The sequence below is a fragment of the Mustela nivalis genome (assembly GCF_964662115.1).
Source record: "Mustela nivalis genome assembly, chromosome: 12".
NCBI classification, from domain to species: Eukaryota; Metazoa; Chordata; class Mammalia; order Carnivora; family Mustelidae; genus Mustela; species Mustela nivalis.
Window position 1 is genome coordinate 51,124,230 of NC_139031.1, and position 19,884 is coordinate 51,144,113.

Consider the following 19,884-nt stretch of genomic DNA (forward strand, 5'->3'; position numbering starts at 1 on the left):
ACTGGGTTCTGACCCATCTACTGCGTGATCACCCCATCACGTGCTCCCCGTCAGTGACTGTCCCAAACCTCTGCAAACATTCTGCAGAGAGAAACTGAGACTCAGAGTAATCCCCCACCGCCACCCCCCAGGCAAGAGGCCTGATTTACATCTTCATTCTGCACACACTTTCTATGACTCTCTAGGCTTTGCTTTCCAAATGTACATACTTTTTCACAATAGGGCTTCGAATTATTTGATATGTGATACATACACATGTTATAAACACAGTTCCATGTACATATACTGAAAAACAGGACTGTGTGTATGTAACATTGTACAAGGCAGAATATATAGAGAATCCTATCAGTGCTGCCTCTTTACCTTTGAGCTACTCGGGACAGAGCCCGTGTTGCTCATCCCAGGGTCCACAGACCCTGGGACCGCTGCTGGCACATACTGGTGCTCACTGAATGAGGCACAGGTGCCTAATGAACAGAAGGCTGGCATGATGAGGCATTGATCATGCCCATCTACTTCATTAAGGCGGGGGCAGTGGGTAGACATTCCATGTAGAGGAAGGTTCTTAACAAAGGCAATGAAGAGCAGCACCAAACCTGGACATGTGAACACGGTTCCTCAAAACATAGCAAAACAATTTATGCACCTGGTCCTCTCACCAAACATAAACTCAGTCAAGTGCTTAGAATTTTCTGGATCACTCAGCATCATCTCAAATCTTTTCTCAATTGTTTTTTAGTTCCCAGGGGCCATAACCTCCTCTTCCATTTTCCCAATCTCTCTTGCTATAAATTCTGTCTCGATGTGCTTAAATGGACAGTGGGATACTTTAACAATTTTTTAAAATATTTTATTTATTTATTTGACAGAGAGAAATCACAAGTAGATGGAGAGGCAGGCAGAGAGAGAGAGGGAAGCAGGCTCCCTGCTGAGCAGAGAGCCTGATGCGGGACTCAATCCCAGGACCCTGAGATCGTGACCTGAGCCAAAGGCATTGGCTTAACCCACTGAGCCACCTAGGCGCCCCCAGTGGGACACTTTAAAAATCACTTACCGAATGTAGCTCCTTTATGCCTGGATTTTCTAAATCATTTTCTGAAATTGGGGTTCCTCTAATTGTGTGTGTTATGCCACTGGTCCCCTCTCTCTCACCCGGAGACAAAGTAGGTATTTGCAGATTGTTACTGGATACTAGGTACTCACCACCTAGTGTAGCCTAACAAGCCTCTGGAGTATAAAAGTTTCATCTATTCTAGTTCTTAAGAAACTCCAAGTCTGATGGGGACAAAGGAAGTGATTTTCTACACAACCAGGTCAGCTGTGAGTACTGACAGCTTGTTCGTTCTCAGACCTGCCATCGCCAGTTTCCCGGAGGGCCTGTGTCCTTACTGACGATGCTCACTGGTGGCTGTGAACTCCAGAAGGCGTTTTAAATATTGGAGTTGGCACTTGTTCTGCACTAGGAAGAGTTCCAAGTTAAGCTACTCTTTCATTTCGTGAGAAACAGGAGCAACTTGGACCATCTCCCCGCCAGTATCTGTTAGCATGGTTTATTTCACTCATTTATCTGCACTTTCTAGCACTTCATTTTTAGAAATCAGACTAATCCATTTCTTTTTTCTTTAAATATTTCACGTATTTATTTGAGAGGCAGTGCACACACGCACAAGCAGAGGGAAGGGCAGAGGGAGAGAGAGGGAGAAACGGGCTCCCTGCCGAGTAGAGGGCCCGATGCGGGGCTCGATTCCAGGACCCTGGGATCATGACCTTAAGGCAGATGCTTAATTAACTGCCTGAGCCACCAGGGTCCCTAAGAATAATCCATTTCAATCTCACCTGTTCAAGGTGACCGAAACAAAACTGTGGGGGAGATTTTAACTTGTATTATTAGTCTATGAGATAATTTATTCAAAACAGAGATATGGGCACAAAATACAAATAATGAAACCAGAAATTAGAATACATATATACAAACCAGACTTTGGTCCCTGCAAACAAGGACTTGATCTTCCCTGTAAGGGCTCACTAGACTGTTGAAAGAAATCTTAAAAGCCAGTTAAATTGTCCTTCCATGAAAGACAGAAAGTTAGAAACAGAGTTTCAAGCAAAGAAACCAAGAATTGGAACTGCTTAGAAATGTTAAAACGCCATGGGGACTAGAAGGAGCAAGGAGGGCCTGCTCCTATAGTGCTGGTGGGAACGCAAATGGTCTGTACTTTCTGGAGAGACAGTTAAGCAGTCTTTTTACAAACACGGGAAGAGTGCTTTTATATGTTCGTTAATGAGCAAAACACAAGAAAACCACAACGGAAAGGCAAAGGCTTGAGGTTTCTGGTCAGCCAGACATGGTGCAGTTCCCATCCCTGAGTGGGTTGGTGGCTGGAGGCCTTAAAATATGACAGTTTATCTGGGTTTCAGTCTCATCAGTGAAATATCACTCTTACTAGCAACCTAATGATCATGACTGGGAATTTAAAGACCATATATGCAAACAGCTAAGCATGTAAGTAGGCTTTGATGTTAGTTTGGGTCTTTTCTGTGTCCTGGGAATAGACATGATTATTTCAAACATATTCTGATTTTCTGGGAGGAAACACAACCTGAGGAATGTTCCACTGTACATTCCTACTGTGATGTCAAACAGGCAAAGTTCGAAAAATGAGTCTTTGTTCATGTAGGTGTTTACCTGTTCTCTTTCTCCTTTAAGAAAACTGTAAAGGGACATAGTGAAAAGAAGGGCCATCTGTACCCAAATATTCATAGCAGCAATGGCCACAGTTGCCAAACTGTGGAAAGAACCAAGATGCCCTTCAACAGACGAATGACTAAGGAAGATGTGGTCCATATATGCAAGGAGTATTGTGCCTCCATCAGAAAGGATGAATACCCAACTTTTTTATCAACATGGGTGGGACCGGAGGAGATTATGCTGAGTGAAATAAGTCAAGCAGAGACAGTCAATTATCATATGGTTTCACTCATAGTGGAGGATAAGGAATAACATGGAGGACATTAGGAGAAGGAAAGGAAAAGTGAGTTGGGGGAAATTGGAGGGGGAACCAAACCATGAGAGACTGTGGACTCTGAGAAACAAACAGAGTTTTGGAGGGGAGGGGTGAGGGTTGGAGGTTAGGGTGAGCCTGGTGTGGTAGGTATTAAGGAGGACATGTATTGCATGGAGCACTGGGTGTGGTGCATAAACAATGAATCTTGGAACACTGAAAAAAATTAAATTAAAAAAAAGAAAGAAAACTGTAAAGGTTTCCATGTGCTCAAGGAGCTCTGTGAATCCTGGTTCCTTTCCTACCCAAGGCTTTTATGAAAATCTGCTGCTTGGTGATAAGGCCAGAAGAGTAGAGCGCTCTGCATATGGACCTTTGGGGGAGGTTATTTGAGGAGGTTATTGTTACTCCTCAAAAAGAGTCAATAATTCTAAAGAGACATTTCTCCAAAGAAGACTAATGAATTGCCAATAAGCACATGAAAAGATGCTCAGCATGGTTAGTGTCTAGAGGAATGCCAACCAAAACCACAACAAGGTACCACTTCATACCTACCAGGATGGCTTAAGGAAAAAAAAAAAAAAAAAAGGATAACAAGAGTGTCAGCAGAGAAGTGGAGAGTGTAGAACCTGATACGCTGCTGGTGGGGATATAAAATGGTGCATCCACTTTGGAAAAATCATATGGCAGTTCCTTAAAATGTTAAACAGAGTTACCTTATGATCCAACAATTTCATTCCTAGGTATACACCCAAAGGAAATGCAAATGTATTTCCACACAAATGCCTGTTCATAAATGTTCATTAGCAGCATTACTGCTAATAGCCAAAAAACAGAAACAACCCAAATGCCCATCAGCTGATGAATGCATAAAGAAAATGGTGCATACAATGGAATATGATTTGGCCATAAAAAGGAAACAATGACATATACTATAGCATAGGTGAACCTTGAAAACATTACATTAAGAGAAAGGTAGCAAATACAGAAGGCTGTGTATCATTCTATTTACATAAAATATCCAGAACAGGCAAACCCAGAGACAAAAAGTAGATGAGTAAGTAGTTGCCTGGGGCTGGGGAGTCGGGGAGAGCATGGCGAGTGACTCCTAATGGGTAAAGGGTTTTCTGTGGGGGGTGACGAGGTGTCTAAAACAGACTGTGGTGGCGGCACAGCTGTGAATATGCCTAAAGCCTTTGGATTGTCCAAGTGGAATTGGTAAACTTCTCTTTGAATTTGTCTCAATAAAGTTATTTGAAAAAATTAATGGCATTGTGCTCAAAGAGAATGAGACTCCGCATGATGCCCCCCCCCCAAATCATCAAGGATTTGAAGTTATTTTTACAGAAATCAGTGTCAGGCGCAATTATTAGGCACTGGGAAAGCCAGCATCTCGCCTGACTCTGGAGGACTATGGTCCTTCTTACATTTTGCTTTCTGGCATTTAATAAAAGCCCCACCTCTTATGCTGCCTCTCCAAGGAGTCCTGCCTAGTTTAGCCCCCAGCTCAGTCTGAACCTAAACACATGCATTTGCCCTTTGCCTTTTGAGTAAAAAATGCCATGACCCCAAAGTGCTGTAAGGGATTTTCAGAAATTACTCAAGGGTAAATTCTATCATCATGAGGTCTTCAGAGCTGACAGGTACTGGAGTGGTTTTCTAGACAGTACCCTCATTTTGTAAATCAATAAACTGAGGCACAAGGAGGTCCTGCACAAAGCTGGACAGCAAGTTAGTGGCAGAACCAGAACCTAGAGCTCCCGGATTGCCCGGTTTTGTTCACGGCAGCCCCCTGGGCACCCACTGCACAAAGCACAGACACAAGTCAGTGGATTGGTGCCCCGAGCTCCAGATACTGCACACAGATCAGCATTCCAACTGATGCAGCGTGGGGCAGACATAGCCTGCGGTCCATGCAGTCTGACTGCGAGCTCGAATCCTGGTTTAGCTACTTACCAACTGTCTGACCTGTGGGAATCTGGGTTTCTTCTCTGATTACGTGGGATATTAATACCTACTTGGCAGGATGATGGTGCAGCCCGAAAATAACACACATGAGATGTGGAGTGCTGATCCCCGGCACAGAGCAAGTGTTTAATAGTTTCCATTGTTATAATCACAGATTAAATCTAGCCAAGTATGCAAGAGATAGCGTGGAAACTTACACTTAATAATAAAAGACCTTCCAATTATTAAGCATGTTGTTCTAACACTGCACCAATGTTTAAACCTAACACCAAACCTATGAAATGGGCCATTCTTATTCAGTAGACGAAACTCAGACTCAGGGGAGGGGCCTACAATAAAAGCAAATACAGGGAGAATTGAGTGCGAACACTAGTATTTTTTTTAAAGATTTTATTTATTTATTTGACAGAGAGAGAGGTGGGGAGAGAGAGTGATCACAAGCAGGCAGAGAGGCAGGCAGAGAGAGAGGGAGAAGTAGGCTCCCTGGTGAGCAGAGAGCCCGATGCGGGGCTCGATCCCAGGACCCTGAGATCATGACCTGAGCCAAAGGCAGGGGCTTAACCCACTGAGCCACCCAGGTGCCCCCTAGTATTGTTTTTTATCTCAAAGCCCAGCCTCCTAATGGTTACTTTGTATTACCAGAAGAGTTTTTAATATATGACAACCTTCAGGTGACCTGATACCTTATTTTCTAAAAGTAATTTTCTGTTTTACTCATTTAGCATTGCCATGTGCATGCTTTAGGTGAGAGAATAATATTAACAAATAATTCCCTACCTCTTGCTAGAGACCTGGGAGGCACACTGCCATCAGGGAACCCTCTCCCAGGGTCTCTGTCACTTATCCAGCAAGAAACCCACCCATCCCCCTCACAGGACAACACCATGAAGGCATTCTGGGCTGAGCTTTAAATTCCACACCATTAATGAGTTGCTTTTCTGATTATGGTTCAGTGCAACCAGAGGTACTAATTTCTAAATAAGTTAACCAATGTGAGGGGCACCTGGGTGGCTGGGTGCCTTTGGCTCAGGTCATGATCCCAGAGTCCTTGGGTTGAGCCCAGCATCCGGCTCCCTGCTCAGCAGGAAGCCTGCTTCTCCCTCTCCCACTCCCTCTCTTATGTTCTCTTTCTCCTCACTGTGTCTCTGTCAAATAAATAAATAAAATCTTAAAAAAAAAAAAAACCAAAAACCAACAAACCCAACATGAGAAGTGGTGAAAAGACATCCTGCAGATGCACAGGTGTTAGATCAAGCTCCTGAAATAAACAGCAAGAGTGAGACACATCGGCAAGAGAACAGAGTAACTGGGAGGTTGCAGTGTTTTTCTGCCACCAAGTAGCAAGGGTCTGAACTTCCTCTGTTGAGCTGAGAAGTGGTACTGTCCGGGGAGGAAACCAGACAGCAAAGGAAGCATTTTGAGCCTGAAAACATCAGCAGATCTGCACAGAGGGTGGATACCTACATTTCTAAAGGGCTCACCCACACTCCGCTGCTGCCTCTCTGTGTTCATTGTACCGCTGTTCGAATGGTAGTTCAGACTTGGCAAGGTTAATGGACTGTCTAGTTTGGCAACAGTCATTCGCTCCCTGTCCTCAGGCCCGAGCCAGAGAGGGAACACCAGCATGAGCTTCTCACTCTGCCCCATGACCTCCACCACCGCTTGGAGAAATCAACCTCTGTAAAGGTCGCACGCCTGAAACTGTTTATAGCTTTCCCATCTCCATGGTAACCTGCTCCCAGACCTCTTCTGAGGAGGGACTTTGAATTGGAGTAAATTGACAGTGTCTCTCTGACCTGTGAAATCCTGCTCATTAGAACTAAGGAAACACTTGGGAGACTCACGGCAACGGAAACAAATAATGATCACGTGGCAGGAAAGGTGGTTGGTTTTGTTTTTTTGGGGGTTTTTTTGGCACTGTCCCCAAATTCTTTAACATTACTAAAAGTAGTAAAAAACAAAATCTGTCCTCAGTTTTCTATATTAGACAACAGATAGTACACATTTTCTTCCTTTTTTTTTTTTAAAGATTTTATTTATTTATTTGACAGAGATCACAAGCAGGCAGAGAGAGAGAGAGAGAGAGAGAGAGAGAGAGAGGAGGAAGCAGGCTCCCCTGCTGAGCAGAGAGCCCGATGCGGGACTCGATCCCAGGACCCTGAGATCATGACCTGAGCCGAAGGCAGCGGCTTAACCCACTGAGCCACCCAGGCGCCCCCAGATAATACACATTTTCTATTACATGATTATTTACTTCTCAAAATGGACTCGAAGAAGGGGATCAAAAGCTACGTAATACTTTTATGAGATGAAGTTCTCAGAGAAATTATCAACAGGAGGTGGCTCAAACAATGAAAAAATATGCACAACTTTGTTATTTTTTATAGTCCTTAGCATATTTGCTTTTTAAAGCTTATATTTAGGGGCACTTGGGTGGCTCAGTGGGTTAAAGCCTCTGCCTTCAGCTCAGGTCATGATCTCGGGGTCCTGGGATCAAGCCCCACATCAGGCTCTCTGCTCAGTGGGGAGCCCACTTCCCCCACCCCCTCTCTCTACCTGCCTCTCTGCCTACTTGTGATCTCTGTCTGTCAAATAAATAAATAAAATCTTTAAAAAAAAATAAAGCTTATATTTAAATTCCGGTTAGTTAACATATCATGTAGTATGAATTTTAAGTGTGCAATACAGATTCAACACTTCCATACATCCACCGTGCTCATCCCAAGTGCCCCCCCAATCCCCATCACCTATTTTACCCATCCCCCATCCACCTAAACCATCAGTTTGTTCTCTGTAGTGAAGAGGCTGTTTCTTGGTTTGCTTTTCTTCCTTTGCGCCTTTCTTTTGTTAAATTCCACACGCGTGAAATCATGTGGAATCACTTGTCTTTCTCTGACTTACTTCCTTTGGCATTTATACGCTCTAGCTCCATCCGTGTCCTTGCACATGGCAAGATCCCTTCATTTTTATTATTAACAGCCCACTGTCATATAGACACCACTGCTTCTTTATCCACTGGATGGACACTTGGACTGTTTCCACAATGTGACAATTGTAGATAATGCTGCTATAAACATCGGGGTGCATGTGTTCCTCTGAATTAGTTTTTGTATTTTCTGGGTAGATTCCTAGCAGTGCAATTGCTTGATCATAGGGTAGTTCTTCCCCCCGGCCCCAACATTTTATTTATTTGAGAGAGAGTACATGAGCAGGGGAGAGGGAGAGAGGTAGAAGGAGAGGGACAAGAAGACCCCCTGCTGAGCAGGGAGCCTAATATGGGGCTCAATCCCAAGACCTCGAGATCACAACTAGAGCTGAAGCTGGGCCACCCAGGTGTCCCCCATGGGGTAGTTCTATTTTTAACTTTTTGGGAAAACTTCCTACTGTTTTCCAGAGTGGCTGTACCAGCTTGCATTCCCACCAACCATACTGGAGGGTTCCCCTTGCTCCCCATTCTCACCGACATCTGTTGTTTCTTGTGTTGCTGATTTTAGCCATTCTGACTGGTGTGAGGTGGTCGCTCATTGTAGTTTTGATTTGTGTCTCCCTGATGAGGAATAATGTTGAGCATCTTTCCACATGTCTGTTGGCCATTGGTAGGTCTTCTTTGGAAAAAATGTCGATTCATGTCTTCTGCCCAATTTTCAGTTGGATTATTTGTTTTTTGAGTGTTGAGTTTTAGAAATTCTTTATATATTCTGGTAACCACTAACCCTTAACTAGACACATCACTTGCAAATATCTTCTCCTATTCTATAGGCTTTTAGTTTTATTGAATGTTTCCTTCCTGTGCAGGAGCTTTTTGTTTTGATAAAGTCTCAATAGTTTATTTTTGCTTTTGTTTCCCTTGCCTCAGGATGCCTATTAGAAAGATGGTGCTCTGGCTGATGTCAAAGAAATGACATGGCACACCTTTAAAAATAGTTGGTATTCTGTTCAAGTGTGAAAAGAGATGTAGGGCGCCCTGTGTTTCCATGAAATAGGCAATGCCCATGATCTCCAAGAGTTACTCCTAAGATTCAGTCAGTTTCCGTGAGGGTCCTTTGCCTGGGTGTGGAACATGAGGACTCACAGATAAATCAGTGAGGAGGTCTTACTGAAACAGATTTGGATTTCACAGATCTGAGATGGCGCCCCACACTCTGCATTTCTGGGGCATGTGGGTGGCTCATTGGGTTACGCCTTTGACTCTCGGTTTCGGCTCAGGACATGATCTCTTGGGTCCAGAGATGGAACTCTGTATGGGGATTCATGCTTAGTGGAGAGTCTGCTTGAAGAGTCTCACTCTCTGCCCCTCCCCCGACTCACATGCCTGCATGCTCTCTTTCTCTCAAATAAATAATAAATCTTAAAAAACAACAACAACAACAACACTCTTCATTTCTAACAAACTTCCAAACTCTGTGACAGTGGCAAGTATATACTTGCAAAAGGTCAAGATTCCTCAGTAATATTTAAGAAGCATTTATACAGTGATATTATTTTAAAAGATTCTTAATCAAGAAGCCCCTGGCTGGCTCAGCTGGTGAAGCATGTGATTCTGGATCTTGGAGTTGTGAGTTCGAGCCCCATGTTGGGTGCAGAGATTAAATAAATAAAACTTAAAAAATATTTTAAATCCTTACTAGGATTTTCTCTTCTGTAAATGACATATAAAATGTCTTACCAGAGATGGATTCATGAATTCTTCCAAGTATGCCCGACACAGTTTGCGATCCCAGTCATCTGTGATGTGGCCTCCATACATGATCTCACCAAAGAGGTAACGGAGGTCTTCCCATGGGACCTGGGAAGGACGGCACATAGATGTTCACTGCCAGACCCCCAGCATCTGCCTCAGACACGCCAATCAGCAGTACACGCCTCTCTGCAAGTACCTCTAACACCATGTTTCCCCAAATCCCCACCAATGGGAGCATTTAAAAGAGGTTCAGAAATGGTCTAGGTTTCTCCACAGAATTTCTTGACAGAATTACATTCGGGGTGTTTCAATACATTTGGTGAAAATTCACGAACACTGAATGCAGATTTTAAAGCAATTATTCCTAGAACATGCCACGCAGGGAAACTTGATAAATTCAAAATCTCATCCAAAAATTGAGAAAAGGTATTAGTTCACAGGGCCTTTGTGGTATGTCACGTTTTTAGGATGTGATAGCAGGTTTTAGGATCCATTTAGGCAAATGAAGAAAACCTTATACAATCTGCATTTGGGGGATGTTTAGGATGCCCTCTCCTTGTAAAAATCCCAGCAAACCAAACCCCCTGCTGCAGACTGATTTGAGGGTTTGGTTCATGGCACGACTGGCCTACTCCTTGACTGTTCTAAGGGTTCTGACTAATGACTGGACCATGTGGTCTTCAGGAAATACCAGTATCTCCTCTCTATTTGGCTTAGCAGGATTTGAAGCCTCTCTCTGCTACCCTTTAGCTTCCTCAGGGTTTGCAAAACATGCCAGTCTGTGATGAAGCCTTTCCAGACAGGAACCTTTATACCCTCAGGGGCAGTAGATTGCCTCCCAACAGTTCAACTAAAAACTTAATTATAGCCTTCGTGGGTTGCACGATGTGACAGAACAAGTAAAATTGCTTCAACTATTCCAAATGTACTGGTTACAAGTTTATTTGAATTTGAATAAATGAACCTCAAAGAGGTCTTTCTTTAAAGCTGCTCTGAGGTGGGTGAGGAATACGGGAGAAGCGATCGGACTGAAGCAGGCTCCCGGAACCACCCCGGGGGAACCTTCCACGTCACCCTCATGAAGTGGATGGGCGACAGAGACTTCTCTGTTTCGTTTCCCTGAGGGTGGTCCGTTAGTACGGGCTGTGCGTTCTACCAGCGGATATGCACCACCCTCAAGATTTTCATCAGCTGGGGCTCTATTATTATCTATTATCAATAACTGATGCTCTTCCCCCAAATCCTGATCCTTGTTTTGATCATATGCCTTCTTGAAAAGGGCATTTTGTATCACCAAACTGTGAATATAACCTTACTTCCAAATCTTGGTCACTGGCTTGGCCACGTGCAGTGAATGCCTTGGGTGTAGACATCCGAGGGAGGACAGAGCATTCAGAACTGCAAGCTGTGCTGTTCCTGGGATGCCAGTGGGGGCAGCAGCACAACGGGAGTCACTAGGGCCACCGCAGGGCTGCTAGGTCTCGGGACATGAGAGCCAGGGACAAACAGGAGTCCGCTCCTCTCTTTCTCCCCATCATTTCTGCCTCAGCTGCGTACAGGAGTCAGCTGAAGTGGACAACAGTCCTTGTTTCAGCGTCAGGGGACAGTTGTGAAGGACTTGTATAAGAGGATTAAGTGATCTGTTTCACTTTCTCCAAAACTATTATAATAGTCGATTTTACCTGCAACATTTTGCACAAAATGTGTTAAGAGCAACTCAAAATATTATCCATTACGAGGATCAAAATATGCTCAAATTTTGTCTATTTAAAAAGCGATAGCTATGCGGGCACCTGGAGGGCTCAGCTGGTTAAGCACCTGCCTTCGGGACTCTGGGATCAAGTCCCGCATCAGGCTCCCTGCTCAGTGGGGAGTGCGCTTCTCCCTCTGCCCCTCATCCTGCTCATGCTCTCTAATAAATAAATAAAAATTAAGTAAAAAATTTAGAACATGACAGATCATCACTGATTACATACAGTATTAAAGCCACTTATTTTAGATACAACTTACTCAAAATATGTTCCTTGGGAGAACCCGGCCATGTTATACACTGAGTGTACCTATTCTGATAGCGGTCACCTCACCTTTGAAGCTTGAGAAGACTTATTTGGTAACAAAAATTGTAACAATGGTTACCAAAAGAACACACAGCGACTCTACCCACAGAAACACAGATGAGTCATTTTAAAGGCCCTTTACAGAAAGTGTGGCCCAGGGCACAACAGTTGGTTGGACAAATGTATCTCAATTATAACAGATTTAACGGAAGGGGAAAAGTTTCCTTTATGAAGACTAAGCCAGAAAATTCCTACAAATGGCTCTTCCTTTTTGTAATCCAATCACGGGGTTTTTAAGAGTTTACACAAATGTTCTTGATGAAGCATTCCCGTGCCCATCTGTAAAACGCATTTTAGCCATGAAATAAAATCATTCATCTACCTTTAACTTCCAATCAAGGGGAACATTACTGAGAAAGTCACAACAAGGTGGCATCCTTAATACATAATAATGACATATGCAGGAAATGCACCATTATTTATACATGTGACGCGCTGTAAATTGCTTCCATCATAAGAACTAATTGTAGTGATTATTAATGCAGTGTTATGAACTGTCAGAATTGCTGTATGTAATTACATTTGTGCAAATGCTTCATTACCTGCCTAATGAATCTGGCATATATGCACATGTAAACCACTGTTTTTGTTAACATAATGAAGGACATTTTTTTTTTTTTTTTTTTTTTTTTTTGGCACTAAGCTGCTGATGTAGAACTGGTTTGACCTATCTTGTGAAGTTTGAGCTTCCACTGCTGGAAAACCTTTGATCTGGTGTATTTTCGCACTTGGCAGAAGATGCATATACAGTGTCAGCTATTTCAATAATAGCTTCAAAAGAGAAATTATGGCCCATTTGATAGTGGCCAAAGACTAACAGATTCAGTACACTCTTTGGAAGAGGTTATCTGACCACTAGCACTTACATGAGGGTTTGCCTCTAAGTAGTTGTAGAGGACGTTGGCACAAATGGTGAGGTCTCCAGGACTGAAGGGATAGCTGCGGCTCCAGCCCCGGGGGCCAAACCTCAGCCTCCCAGCCACACAAGCGTGGAAGTAGCACAGAGAAAAGAGGACGCTTTTAAACTCCTGCTCCTTGGAGCACGACTCAAGTGTATCCTGGGAAGAAAGGACAATAGTTGATTACCCTTCTGCACCCCTTCCAAGGGCAAGGGGTTGCAAGTTCAATGACCTTGTAGATAACTTTGAGGGAGATCTAGGACAAGGGCTACCATGCAATTCTAAGCCCGGCTGTCTATCCTATCAGCGCATAATAGGAGACTGACCATTTGGTCCTTGCCAGGCTGGTAATTTCAGAGGAATGTTTTCACTTTGTTTTAGTTATTTTACCGAATGCTTCTAAGTTCGCTAGAAAATGATGCAATTCATTCTGAGCAGTGATGGTATTGCTTGAGATCTGAGCAGTGATGATACTGCTTGAGGTCATTTTCCCCTGCAAAATTCTCCTTGAGAAATCTAGCTGACCAAAGGAACCCCACCTTTGTATCATAAGCATAGCAGAATACCACTTAAACCCCAGCCCTTCGTTCCCTCTGTTTCCCAGTCACACAGGTTACCTGGGCACGGGACCACCCATCAAAAAACCATTTCCCATCTTCCCTTGAAGCCAGATATGCCATATGACCAAGTTCTTGCCAAAAGAATGTGAGTAGAAGTGATGTGTACAATTTTCACGTCATTTAGTTAAAAGAAAATTGCTTGCCCTGGTAGTCACTCTTTTCCTTTCTCTGTGGGCTAGACATGAGGTTGACCAGACAACCGGGGAAGCCGTCAGTGAGTTCCAGGGGAGACACCTACCAGCCTGGGTGTGTGGCTGAGCTCATGAAACACAGCTGCCAGTTATATGTGCAAGAAGTCATCTTGTTGGGAGAACTCTAATTCTTTAGTGTCCCCAAGCTCATACAATCATCCTGACAAATGGTTTCCTTCCAATGAACTTAGGGTAGAATTCATTGCTGGGTGGAGAGAATGGCATATGGAAGATGGGAAAACACACCCTGTAGACTAGATCTGTAACATTTTTTTGAAATTGCAGAGGGAAAATTAAATCCTAGCATGTTGTATGGTTATGGCTCCCACAGCCATAAAATTAAAAGGTGAACCACCACCATCCAATCTCTGTCTTAAAGGTGGTAGTACTTTATTCTCAGATTCGGCAGTTCTGTGAGGCAAAAAAGGACTACTTCAACTGATGCTGGGCACTAGAGGACGATAAGGCCAAAGCTGTACCTTCTTCCCTTCTCCTTTAAAATGGCCCAATTTGGGGCACCTGGGTGGCTCAGTGGGTTAAAGCCTCTGCCTTCAGCTCAGGTCATGATCTCGGGGTCCTGGGAGCCCACATTGGGCTCTCTGCTCCACAGGGAGCCTGCTTCCTCCTCTCTCTCTCTCTGCCTGCCTCTCTGTCTACTGGTGATCTCTGTCTGTCAAATAAATAAATAAAATCTTTTAAAAAAATAAATAAAATGGCCCAATTATAGCCAGTCTACATTTAAAATGAATCTGACAACTTGGACCATCTACAAAGTGCATTTAGCACCTTTCAGGTGTGAGTTCAGATCTGGTCTCCCAGGCAACTTCTAGTAAAAGTCTAAACCAAACCAAGACTAGACTTGTTCCCTTGTTCTAGGACTAGAAGAAGCTTTTCAGTTTCTTTATGACTTACTCTAATAAGAATCCAACGTTACTACCAAATGTCATTCTAGAACTGGCCAGGCCATCCACAGTGCGGACCCAACTAAATCACTAGGTCATTCTAAAACACTAGGCTGTTTCTAGGTAATTTATGGGGTTTAAAGATACATAATCATTAAATGTAACATTTCTACAAACATAAAATGAAAGACAAACTCATGAAGGAAGAAAATTAAAAAACACATAATTGGAATTAATCTTGAAGAATATAAAAAATGTATTAGCTTTAAATGTAAGAAGTTTTTAGGAGACAAAATAGAAATATCAAACTTTTACTTAGGAATTATGATCTAACAACTCACCTACCATCTTCCTGAATAACATAGTTCACAGAAAACCAATGTACTACAATAACTAAGTACATTAATTCCATAAATATTTCATATAATAGATTTAGTTTTATCCTCAGCGCTAAAAAAAAAAAAAAAAAAAAAATTACAATGTGGGCACCTTGGTGGCTCAGCTGGTTAAGTGTCTGACTCTTAATTTCAGCTAAGGTCATGATCTCAGGGTTGTGAGATCTAGCCCCACCACTGGGCTCTGTACTGGCTGTGAGAGCCTGCTTAAGCTGGGAACCCATTTAAGATTCTCTTTTTCTCCTCTCTCTCTTTCTGCTCCTCCTCCACCGTACCACCCCTCCTCAAAAAAATTACAACTTAATGCCATTTCATTATGCCCTGATAATATAAATGCCAAATATGAATTCCAAATGAAAAAAATCTGAATCAAGTTTTTCAAATTAGGAAAAAGTATGAGTCTACCTAACGTTCTACGTATCAGGTCAGTTGTATTTTTACAAACCAAGAGATGAGCAATTTACCATCAGAAAATACACAAACAGCTCAGAGACCAGAGGACAGGCATCCACACTCACATAATAGCAGGTGGTATGCACACAAATGCCAGTTTCACGTGTGCAATTACCAGTTATCTGTTTCTGCTGCAGATCTTACAGAAAAAGAAATCTAGGTGCACCTGTGAGGCTCAGTCGGTTAAACATTCAACTTTTAAAAAACATTTTATTTATTTATTTGAGAGAGAGAGAGACAGTGAGTATGAGCAAGGAGAAGGTCAGAGAGAGAAGCAGACTCCCTGCAGAGCCGGGAGCCCAATGCGGGACTCGATTCCCGGACTCCAGGATCATGACCTGAGCTGAAGGCACTCAACCAACTGAGCCACCCAGGCGCCCTAAACATTCAACTTTTGATTTTGGCTGGGGTCATGATCTCAGGGTCTTGGAATTGGGCCCTGTGCCTGGGCTCCACACTGAGCATAGGGCCAGCTTGAGATCCTCTCTCTCCTTCTGCTCCCCCCTCCCTCCCCGGGATGTTATCTCTCTCTCTCTCTCTCTCTCTCTCTCTCTCTCAAAAAAAAAAAAAAAGTATCTTATTTTAAAAATCTGGTTATTATGTTTATATGAAAGGAGCCTAAATAGTATTCCCTTATGACTCCTTCCTTCCTTCTTCTTTCATTTAAAAAAAATTTTTTTTAAAGATTTTATTTATTTGCCAGAGAGAGAGAGAGAGAGCGTGCACAGGCAGGCAGAGTGGCAGCAGAGGCAGAGGGAGGAGCAGGTTCCCCGCCGAGCAAGGAGCCCGATGTGGGGCTCGATCCCAGGACGCTGGGATCATGACCTGAGTCGAAGGCAGCTGCTTAACCAACTGAACCACCTAGTCATCCCCATTTTTTAAAAATTTTTTAAATTTAAATTCAATTAATCAATATATACTGCATTGGCTTCAGAGATACAGGTCTGTGATTCATCAGTCTTTTTTTTTTTTTCTCCTATTAACACATAATGCATTATTTGTTTCAGGGGAACAGGTCTGTGAATCATCAGGCTTACACCTTTCACAGCACTCACCATAGCACATACCCTCCCCAGTGTCCATAACCCAGCCACCCTATCCCTCTCCCCACCCCCAGCAACCCTCAGTTTGTTTCCTGAGATTGAGTTTCTTATGGTTTGTCTCCCTCTCAATCCCATCTTGTTTCATTTTTTCCTTCCCTACCCCCAATGATCTCCTGCCCCTTTAAGTACTTGAGTCTTTCCAATAGTTGTCATCTTTAGTTAGTCTAAGTGGCTTTCTAGATAAGTCAGAAGAATGAATACTTTCATAAATAAACTGGAACGGGGGGTAGGGACTCATGTATAAACTTTGGGGCATCGGTTCATCCCTGCCATGATATGCAACATATTTTTCAATGGGCATTTCCCTGGGGAGAGTGTCCGTGGTTTTATCAGATGATCAGAGAGGTCCTTACCAAAACAAACAAACAAAAAACAACAACAAAAAAACCAACAAAAAGAGAAAAAACACTGATGGACGATTGGGCTGAGGCATATTTGATCATGACATACTCACTTTCCCCCAATACAGATAATTGTCCTATGGGGGCTGGATAAATCCTATTTAAATATATTAAATTCCTATTTTGTATTTTGGGAAAGAGGTTGAGAATGTCCTAAGTGGTCAGAAATTATCAACCAAGGAATAAAAAATAAATTCATGGCTGCCATGGTTCCCAAAAGAAAAAGTACTGCAACTATATAATACATTCAACAAGGTTTCCTGAGTGCCTCTTTCTACATTCTACAGTGTTTATATAGCCTATAAATTAATTAACTAGACAATTAACTGTATTCTTTGAAAGGTTTCCTGAGTGCCTCTTTCTACACTCTACAGTTTTTATATAGCCTATAAATAAATTAACTAGACAATTAACTGTATTCTTTGAAACTATAATCTTAGATGGCCAATTATTATAATTCCTTCATAATGTTGACTTGAGTATTGGTCCAGAAGATACTAGAGAGAAATGATAATATTTCTAACAGGAGTCTTAATATTTATACCAAACCATGTGCATTTCCTCTTTAGGTTTCGTCCTACTTCTCCTAATAAGAGTACTGTTTCCCGGGGTACCTGGCATCTCAGCTGGTGAAGCATACCCCTGTGGATTTCGGCTGGGCTCATGATCTCAGGGATGCGAGGTGGAGCCCTGTGCCGGGCTCTGTGCCGGGCTCTGTGCCGGGCATGAAGCCTGCTTAAGATTCTCTCCCTCTCCCCTACCCCAAACCCCTTGCTTGCACTCTCTTTCTCCGAAACAAACAAAATACTGTTTCCCAAGGATGTGTAAAAAATCAGAGGGAATGGCAACTCAGAGAAACAACAACAAAGGAAACTTGTTTGAAACACGTGATTACTATACAGGTAGTTGTGATAATTTGCCCAAGGAGAATCATAGGAGCATTTGTGCTTGTGTTAAGGCATTTGTTTTATTTTGGAAGGAAATCAAAGTGTAAATAAGGTGGCAACATGGATATACAGGGAGAAGATGATTTAAGTCTGCTAACATCAAAAGTGGATCTGAGGGGGCGCCTGGGTGGCTCAGTGGGTTGAGCTGCTGCCTTTGGCTCGGGTCATGGTCTCGGGGTCCTGGGATCGAGTCCCACATCGGGCTCTCTGCTCAGCAGGGAGCCTGCTTCCCTCTCTCTCTCTCTCTCTCTCTCTCTCTCTGCCTGCCTCTCCATCTACTTGTGATCTCTCTCTGTCAAATAAATAAATAAAATCTTAAAAAAAAAAAAAGCGGATCTGACACACTGAATTTTATACTGGAACTCTTCCCATGCCTTTACTGTTGCTGCCGTCCTCAGGAACAGCAACCAGAATAATAGTGGCTTCTCTTCCTGTGCGAAGAGATACTGGTCTACCATGTTTGTCTTCAATAAGTGGGTTCTTCAGAAAAGGAATGTAATTTATTCTCCTTAAACATGTGGCTGCAGTATTTTTTTTTTTTTTAAGATTTTATCATTTGAGAGAAAGAGCTCATGTGCGAGCCTGAGTGAAGGTGAGGGAAGGGGAGAGAGAGAGGCTTAAGCCAGCCCCATGTCCAGTGCAGAGCCTGACATGGGGCTCCATCTCATGGCCCTAAGACCATGACCCAAGCTGAAACCAAAAGTAGGATGCTTCACCAACTGAGCGTGTGGCTCTATTTTTAAGGCAAAAACATAGATTTTCTAGTCATTGGAACAGGGAACGACAGGGGGATCCTTTCAAGACATTGAGCTACACATTGGGATTTCACTTCATCCCTCTGCACAAGACACATGTGTAGTAGCTAATTCCCCCCGCACCCCCCCCCGCCCCGGTTTTGTAAGAAAACTCTGACTCTGCCATCAGATCAGGCTTCTTCTGCTTTCTTACCTGATCAAAGTTGTAGAGGGCGGCATGCAAATTGGCCAGCATTCCTGTTGGGGGTTCATTAGTAATTTTAATGGAATTCTCCAGCAGTCCTTGAGGGATGATGTGTTCACGAGGTGTAGGTGCAGGTTCAGCACTCATGAAAACCCGGTAATCTCTGTGGCTTCCTTGGCTGAATCTTTCGAGGAGTTTCTCCAAGGTGCCTAGCCACTTGGCTACCAAATGGACATTCTGAAAACACAGTATGGCTTATAATTCTGATGAAACTGAAGTATGTTGTTTAAATGATGGGATCACAACATTTTCCTATATATCAATGGGTAGAAAACCAGAGAACCAGAAAAACTCAGAGAACCAATTTTTCCTGTATTATCACGTTAGGGAACAAAACCAAGCACCAAAACGCTACTGCACAGTGAACACGTGGCGGGTTCCAAATCACCACAACTTAGCGGTGCAAACCACAATCTCCTCCAACATACTCAGCCACTTCCAACACCCACCATCACCTTGAAGGTGGAGTTTCTGACACTTTTTTTCATTACAGTTCAAATTCAGTTATGAAGACTTACCTGGGTAGTTTAATCAAGTATAAAAATTAAAAGCCAGAAATGTACCTCACTCATTTCATTGTTTCTGATACTAACCGCCTCTACTCAGCATCTATCCTTAGTAGATGAACTCCAAAGGATGAGACAGGTAAAGGGGTAGCCGAAAAAGAAATCTCTCTTTGTTCATATGCTCTGCAGGTCCCTGACAGGTTAATTTCCTTAAATCATAGAACTTTCAAAAATCATGAGAGAAACCAATGTCACCACCATCACTTCATGATTTTCAGTTTTATGGTTCACAATCCTCCAGCCCTCCCACCCATGGAGTACATGGTAGTTGGCCTTGTGAGAACAGAATGAACAGGCTCTCTCCCTCTGGCGATGTCCTTAATGTAATGACTGCAACATCACACCTAGGAATATGTAGTTATTTCCAGCAAAGAAAAACATTTGATATTATAAAAGCTACAAAAAACCCAAAGAATAAAGGCAAATAGGGAATGGAATAATAATATAGATATCTATCTTCACAACAGTTCTGTTGTAAGAAGATCTAATGCCAGTTTAGTTGTTCACATTATGAGGCTTTTTCTTCCTTTGGCTAATACTGAACATACACTGGCAGGTGTCATGGCTGAACTGTGTGCCCACAAACTCAAATGTTGGAAGTCTTAACCCTCAGTACCTCAGTGCTGAGTGACTGTATTTG

The 19,884-nt window shown here is 42.9% G+C and overlaps 1 protein-coding gene across 1 annotated transcript in view; it reads right to left on the minus strand.

The window, feature by feature from the left end:
- Positions 1 to 19,884, minus strand: part of DNAH11 (dynein axonemal heavy chain 11) — a 319,948-nt gene that overhangs the window by 9,654 nt on the left and 290,410 nt on the right. The window contains exons 74-76 of the mRNA XM_082693790.1: positions 18,628 to 18,855; positions 12,635 to 12,826; positions 9,637 to 9,756 (exon numbers count right to left, since the gene is read on the minus strand). Of these exons, the coding sequence (XP_082549916.1) occupies positions 9,637 to 9,756; positions 12,635 to 12,826; positions 18,628 to 18,855 (540 nt within the window). The remainder of the gene's footprint in view (positions 1 to 9,636; positions 9,757 to 12,634; positions 12,827 to 18,627; positions 18,856 to 19,884) is intronic.